The sequence below is a fragment of the Malurus melanocephalus genome, unplaced genomic scaffold, assembly GCF_030028575.1.
Source record: "Malurus melanocephalus ecotype Western Australia unplaced genomic scaffold, MMel_1.1 scaffold_282, whole genome shotgun sequence".
Taxonomy (NCBI): domain Eukaryota; kingdom Metazoa; phylum Chordata; class Aves; order Passeriformes; family Maluridae; genus Malurus; species Malurus melanocephalus.
In genome coordinates, this window is record NW_026623514.1 from 918,629 (window position 1) to 926,273 (window position 7,645).

Here is a 7,645-nt window from a genome sequence, read left to right on the forward strand (position 1 = left end):
TTGATCAAAATAGAGTGGAAGGGGACTTTAACTTTTCCTTGTCACCTTCTTAAGGTAAGTGCAGAACTGAAAACTTTCTCCTGTCAGTGACCTGATGGCACATGACCTCATGTGTCCTCACTCTCTGTTCCATCTGTTCCACTCTGCCATCTCATAGTGCTGTAAGAGACTGACCTGTTGCTTTCCCTTACAAACCCTGTGTTAGGTGGTTGTTGATGGTTTGCTCCCCACCCACGAGGATGTCTCGCTCCTCATCTCCCGCTTTCAAGAGTACATGGAGTTCGATGACGTACGGTACTTCGTCATGAAGGCTGTCACTGCCAGCATCGGGCAAGTCATGCAAAAGACAAAGGAGGTAACAAATTGCTGCTGCTCAGGTGGCTCTGGATGAGGTGCTCTGGGTTATCTTGTGCATGAAGCAGGGAGGGATTAGTGGTAGATGGAAATATTTGGAAGCCAGGGAAATGAGCGTGCCCGCTGAAGGCATTGATTTTTTTTCTTAYGTGTGTCAGGATGCCAAGACTGGCTTTACTCTGAAATTGAAAGTAGTTCAAGACACATACTCTTCTTTCTAATCTAGGCTCTAGCTTCTGTTTTACCCAAATCTCTACACCTTGGGTGACACACAGAGAACCTTTAATTCTGTTTTCTGTGGTGCAGAGGAAGAATCTGTTTCCTTCATTGGCTCCACCAGTTTTATGAAACCAGAATAAGTACAGAAAAAGGTTTTTTGTTGCATAAACAAGTAATACTTCAGTGCAGCAATAGAGGGTATACCAGCATGTAGTTCAGGCATCAACATTTTTCTTTTCTCTTCTCCTAAATTTGTTCAGTGCTTRGGAGTGGGGCAATATTAAAGCCCAGCATTTTGTTATCTCTTGTGGAACTTGCTTAATGTTTATATGTTTTTTTTTTTTCCTCAGAGGCCATTGCCTTTTTACCAGCAGAATGTATTTTCCCTCATCTCGCCCATTAACATGCCAAACAAAGAGTCTGAGATGGTCAAATTTATGGTCAAGCAAGGTTAGTAAACTCTGCATGATCAACTGTGTGTGAAAAGGAGAGTCAGGCTTAAGATTTTTAGGTGTAAAGACTTTATTGTTTGCTGGTGAAGAATGTCTGCTTCTTTGATCACTTGATTCTAAACAGTGTTAAAAATCCAAATCAGTTTTGCAGAGGGGCCTATCATGTGCCAAGACAAGTACCCCAGTGTAAAAAAAGGTCATCTTAATTTTTTAAATATCCATTTAAAGTTCTACATCTGGTTTCCCTTTCTTCTTAGACAACCGTGAAGAGCTGAAACTTTCAAAGCTGCAGGTAACTGTTCATTTGGTGCACTAAATTTGAAATTTTGTCTGCTTTRGAACTTTATACTAGTGTGTTTAACTCGCTGTTTGTGGTTCTGTTTCAAGGCACACAGGCAGGTGTTTGAAAAAATGTGGCTCACTTTTTTGAAGCACAAGGTGAGTGTTACTTCTGCCACTGATCTGAATCACTCTGATTTAAGGATTGCTGATCCTTTGTAATTGTGTCAGGCTTTGCATGGAGCTGCTGGTAGGACCCCAGAATGTTCTGAGTGTGTGCAGCCCAGTGACCATTTCTGTTGGGTCACTCTGCCAAGAAATGTGACTTCATACATGGCCTGTTTTGTCTTGGTACTCCCAGCCTTTTTTCCYCACCTTAAACATATCTGCCCATAASGGTGATCTGCAGCATTACARATCACAAGCTGAGGCTTCCYCAGCCTTTTTCCTGGGGACTTTYYCCTTCTGAGTGATGACACTGTTAGTTATGAGGATCTGCTTCCTGAATGAACTCAGTCATCAATGTCTCCTAAACTCTCTCATTTGGGAGCTGCTGCTGCGAGCTGTTCTGTGTTGTTCTGTCACATTCCCTTCTGTGCATTGTGTTTTTGAGCCCCAGRTTGCTGCTTCTCTCCAAGTTCTCCTTGCAGTGCTTGTTTCACTGTTATTTTGTCCTTCACAGCTGCCCACTGGCCTTTACAAAAAGGTTCTTGTCATTCTGCACGACTCTGTCCTGCCTTACATGAATGAGCCCACTCTCATGATGGACTTCTTGACAGTGGCCTATGGCATAGGTGAGTGAGAGCAGGCTTTTATCCTTTGTGGTTCCTCCAGTGTGGGATAGATGGACTTGGGGAGCTCTGCTGCCTGCAGCACCACAGCCTGGATGGTTAAATGGGTGTTCTTCTGGCTGGGATGGAGCTAAGGAACTAGGGTGAACTCCACTGACCCTGAAAGTGAGATGGTTTTACCTGTATTTGTCAGTGTCATTGCTCCTTKTGTGTAAGGAAAATAATATTTAAGGCTTTTGGAAGCGTAGAATGCTGGAGTGATTTCTTTTAAATATAGAGTTTAGCTGTGCTGGGCTGCATCCAAACACAGGATCCACAGGTTCCTGCAGAAAGGTCCTTTCTGAGGAGATCTTTGCCTCCCCAGTGTGGCTTTCTTGGGGAATTAGAGCATCATATTTTTGTGTCTCAGTCATTCAGCGTTTGTTCTACTGAGCTGTTCTACTGAGCTACAACTTAATCTTTGTAAGAAACTTSGGAGCCTCTGGAAGGGTGTAGATGAAATTTTTTTACCCTTCATCCATCACACTGGCTCTGATTTCAGCTGCTGAGTTTTGTGTTTTTTCTGGGAAGATTTTATTATCAAGAAAAAACTTGAACATTATTTTTTCCTAGTTATTTTTATTGTGTTGATACTTGSCTGCTTTCTTACAGGTGGAGCCATCAGTCTTCTAGCCCTAAATGGGTTATTTATTCTGATTCATCAGCATAATCTGTGAGTAAAAAGAGCATTTTGTTTGAAATGGGTTCACCACACCTTCAGGCTTCAAAATTCCCCCATGAGAARCTCAAACTCTGCACAAGAGGTTCAGCTGTTAGGATGCTGAGCTTTTTTGGCTGTCTGATTTCTTTTACCTCTGAGCCTACACATCCTCTTCTCTCGCCTGCGGTTGCTCAGCGCTTGAAAATCGATTTCCATTGATCTGATTACATAGTGAAGCCGTAGTCTTTGGTGTCCTTTTCACTCCATCCTGTACCATTTGCAGTCAGTGGACATGGCTTCACACCCTGGAAATRGCTGGGCACTGCAAGAGCCATGAGTTCACCTTGCAGTTTGTTTTCAAGTGGTGTCTGTAGAGGGAAGCCTAAGAGAGCTAAACAGAGCCCAGCAGTGGGCTGGGGTGGTCTTTAATGAAAGCACAAAAACATTTAGGCACAGTCCCTCTATACACCACTAATGCATATTGTATTTTTCCTTTTTTTTTTAACAGGGAGTATCCTGACTTTTACAAAAAGCTGTACAGTCTCTTAGACCCTTCCATCTATCACGTGAAGTACCGAGCCCGTTTTTTCCACCTGACTGATCTGTTTTTGTCTTCATCGTAAGTAACATCTTTATTATGTATGCTCACATATTTCCCTCCTGCTTTTCTGTTCTTGAGCAGTCTCCCACACGTCTGGATATAATGTATTCAGTGTGCCTGCTGGATTAGATACATTTTTACGGAGGAAACTGAATCCAAGAGTGTTGTTGTAGTCTTGTGTAATTTTTCATGTGCTATTTTTGAAGATTTGCCTCACAGCCATAGATTTTCAGAAAGGAAAAATTGCAGTTAGTTATCAGAGTTTGAGCTGCAAGTGCTTATGGATGTGTTTTGATCTCTGTTCCATTTTGGCTGAAAGTGATGAATTTTCTGTCTTGCCTTTGTAAATATGGAGAAGTAAAATTTGCAGGCTTTTTATAGATTACAAAGCTGTTGATAAATGGATGGCTTTTTGCAGACATAAAGCACTGAAACGTGAAGTGTTTGACAGCCTGTCTTGATGTTGTCAGTTAATTGTACACAGGGAAGAAATGGGATAGGCAGCTGGTCATGTAGCTGCTGTCATATGTTATAAAATAAACCAACAGTAACACAGAACTCAGCACTTAATCCAACCCCCCTGTATTCCTGGTGTACTTTGGAGAGAGGGACAAGACTTTTGAGCCTTGCAGTATGCCTGAAAATTGTCATATTAATGAAACCCACAAAATGATGGCAGAAGAATTTAGCTGAGGTTGCCTGGCCAAGCGTTCCGGAGTTTATAAAAGGGCTGAATGAAGTTTTTCACGTGAATGGCCGTGTCCCCAAGCTGTGCTTGGCTCACCTGGCAGGACTTTGACAGGCTTTTCTGTCCTGTCCCCTGTCCCCAGGCACTTGCCAGCGTACCTGGTGGCAGCGTTCATCAAGCGGCTCTCCCGGCTGGCCCTCACCGCCCCTCCCGAGGCTCTGCTCATGATCATTCCCTTCATCTGCAACCTGTTCCGGAGGCACCCCGCCTGCAGGGTGCTGGTGCACAGACCAGGAGGGCCAGCAGGTGAGAGGGGAGCTGTGCTATGCCTTTAGGCAGCACGAAGAGCAGGATTCCTGTCGGGGAAGCAGAGAGATCCCAGTGCTGAGGTTTGGAAGGATCCCTCTGTCCCTTTGTGGAAGGGGACAGGCTGCTGCTGTGAGTTCAAGGCTGTTCCAAATGCCCTACTTCCAATGCTCTTTAAAAGTAACGTGGTTCTGTAGTGCTGCCTGGCAGCAGTGACTCTTGGGTTGTGCTGGGATCTGTCAACTTGTTCCTGGATCATAAATGTCTTGGGAGAGACCTCTGTGTTCCCTTTGGGTTTACRTTCATCACACAGGAGGTATTACCTGCATGTCTCCTGTTTCCTTAGATATGTCAGAAGATCCCTATATTATGGAGGAGGAGGAGCCATCTGCAAGCAGGGCTTTGGAGAGCTCTCTCTGGGAGATTCAGGTATGTCAYCCCAAAATGAGCACCTGTGCCTGGTGTGGGTCTCTTCCATCCTTGCTGCTTCCTTGACACGTGTGGCTGTGGGCAGCCCCACTCATGAGAACCTGTTTGAGTTCTTTTGCTCTGCATCCTTTTCTCTCCTATCAAAGGATTCCATACACTGGGGAAGTTGTGACTGCTAGTTAATTATATAATGTGGGAATGCAGGTGGATGTGTGTTACCCTGCAYTTCTTAGACCATCTCCTATTTGTCTTGCTTTTTCAGTCTCTCCAGAGCCATTATCACCCAGATGTGGCCAAGGCAGCTGCTGTGCTGAACCAGTCCCTGTCAGAAATGGAGGATGACATATCAGGGCTCCTGGAGCTCTCAGCTTATGAGGTAATAATGCTGCTGTGCCTTTGTGAATGTCTGGAAACAGAGGAAAGGAGATTCTGGATGCAGCAGCCATGTCTGGTTGATCTGCCTTGCTGCTGAGGAGGGARTTACACTGACTTAGTTACCCAGAATTAGGCAAAATGAGGAAAATGTCTGTTAAATAACAGAGCCTGAGCAACGGTTGTGACAGGGCTGGCTTTATTTTTGGAAGGGTTTATTTGCTGAATCTTTTAAGACATTAGAGTGAGCAGTTGTATCAGGATGAAGAGCTTGTGCTGAGTTTTGATAATATTGTCTGTTTTTATTTTGTAGCTTTTTGATAAAGAAGTAAAGAAAAAGGCTGCTGATGTGCCCCTGGASTTTGAGCTAGTACGAGGTTTGTTTGGGAAGAAAAAAGATATTTTTGCAGAGCACTTCAGTTTAGAYTGATGCCATCTCTTACCAAAACATGTCTGTGCAGCGGTTGGATCTTAGGGACACGCACAAAGCTCCCATGTGCTTGACAGCCCTTCCCTGTGAGGAGAGCTGGGCTGCTTGGCTGAGCTGCAGCCTTCTGCAGTGACCCTTGCCTCTACCCCTGGATGGACTTCGTTGTGTTTCTCACATTTGCATTCTGCCACCTGGTATTTGGGAGGGATTTTTCCTCAGAGCGAGGTTTTCTGCATTTGTTCATGGCTGGGATCTCAGCCCTTTCCCCAGAACTGCTGGTGSTGGCTGTGACCAGGGGCTGCATCCTCACACATCTCACTGCTGTTCTGTGGGACTGAGCAGATTGCAGTGTCTGACTGCTCCTGTTTTTCAGATGTTACTTTTATATGAGAGCTGACAGCCTGTTTGTAACAATAATTTTTAATAAATAAGTATAAACACCTGATCTGTTATATTTTCATATGCATTTCTAAGCTCATCTTCAGAGGGATGTTCATTTTACTTGTACTCAGGACTGCCACATTCAAGRCACTGAAACTGSTTTATCAAACAACTSAGAAGATGCTCAGTAAATCCATCTRTGAAATGTTGCTGCTGTTCCTTCGTGTACATCCAGCTCATGCTCTGCAGTTGCTGTCTTCCAAATGCTCATGAGTTTTGGGAATGAACATAATCCTGGTGCCTGCTGCAGCCAGGGAGGCCAGCTGATGTGCAGTGGGAGGCTAATCCTTGAGTTTTGCTTCAGAATGATAAGCAGCTTGGTGTGGGTTTGCTTGCAGCCTGCATGTGTTTTAGGAGCTCTGGCCAGAGTGTATCCAGGGCCTAATGACTGTTTAACTCCACTGCTACTGAATGCTTTTGTTAATTTGGATTTTTCATATACTTCCAGAAGTCATGCAGAAATTCCATTTGATAGGGTTCCCCCCAAGGTTTTGTTTGAGATAAACTCCTTATTAACAACACAGACAAAGGAATTTTTTTGAAACTTGTTTTCAACAACTTAATGTTACCTCTTTAGATTTAAGCTCTGCTTGCATAATTTTGTGGAAGAGTAAATTRCAGTCTAGAAAGCAGAGGCCAAGAAATCCAATTTCTGGCAGCCAAGTCTGGTTAAGTCAAGGAAAACTGCAGCTGTCTTGGAGACACTGAAGTGTTACATTTTCTTCATCCAGTTTTCTTCATGCTTTCCAAACAGTGGACGTGTCCTCACAGTGAAGAGCTCTACATTTATTTTTTTTTTTTCCTTTCTGATGCTTTTGAATTCAGGAGGGGTGTTTCTAAGGATTGATATTTTTTGTCTTTTTCTTTGGAAGTCTCTCTCTTTGTTCTCTGGTGAAAAGGCAGTGCTGCCTCCTCCCTGGCCAGCCTGCTTTTCTTTTTCCCTTGACTTCTTCTGTCTGAGGTGGGAAGGCAGAATGGTTGAGACGAAACTTTCAGCTCCCGAGCCGTTCAGGTTCACCCAAGCCTTGTATTTCAGCTCTAAGTGTATTTCCCTCTGTCATGGTGTGTTTGTGTGTTTTTGGTAARCATCTTGAAGTGCTCTGCTCTGACAATGAGAACCAACATGGCTCACTTTGGACGAAGTTTGTCAGTGTATCATCTTTCAGATGAAATAAGTGAATATATTTAGGATTCTCTATATTGAATGGCTTTCTCTGCRTATTTTTATTTTACTCAGGTTGGCCCAGGTTCTGTCTGTCTGTAATTGCTGGTGAACAGTGCCAGTCACATCTGTCAGAATGCTCACACTCAGGAGTGTTGGGTTCTTTTTGAAAGCACAAATACTGAACCATTTGGGCATGGGGCAAGTCCAGGTCTCGTGGTGCTGCAAATGGGAGATTTTGGTTGAGTTCTGTGTGGACAGAGGGTTAGCAGAGTGTCAGCAAAGCATCCCCAGGGCTGTGTGATGTGTGTGCCTGTGTGTCCTTGTGGGGTCTCCTGGTACCAAACAGGGATCCCTCTGCCTCCTGTGGGGAGAACCTTGTACCTGAGAGCAGATGACCACAGCCCACAGCATTATCCAT

At 44.2% G+C, this 7,645-nt stretch overlaps 1 protein-coding gene across 1 annotated transcript; it reads left to right on the forward strand.

The window, feature by feature from the left end:
- Positions 1-6,157, forward strand: NOC4L (nucleolar complex associated 4 homolog; the record flags this gene model as incomplete). Its single annotated transcript, XM_057376585.1, has 12 exons — positions 1-54; positions 206-355; positions 924-1,023; positions 1,283-1,317; positions 1,413-1,463; positions 1,987-2,098; positions 2,747-2,807; positions 3,304-3,414; positions 4,227-4,390; positions 4,737-4,819; positions 5,082-5,195; positions 5,505-6,157. Coding segments are annotated over 12 exons (1,152 nt in total), but the record flags the coding sequence as incomplete, so codon positions are not given.
- Positions 6,158-7,645: the final 1,488 nt, after the last annotated feature.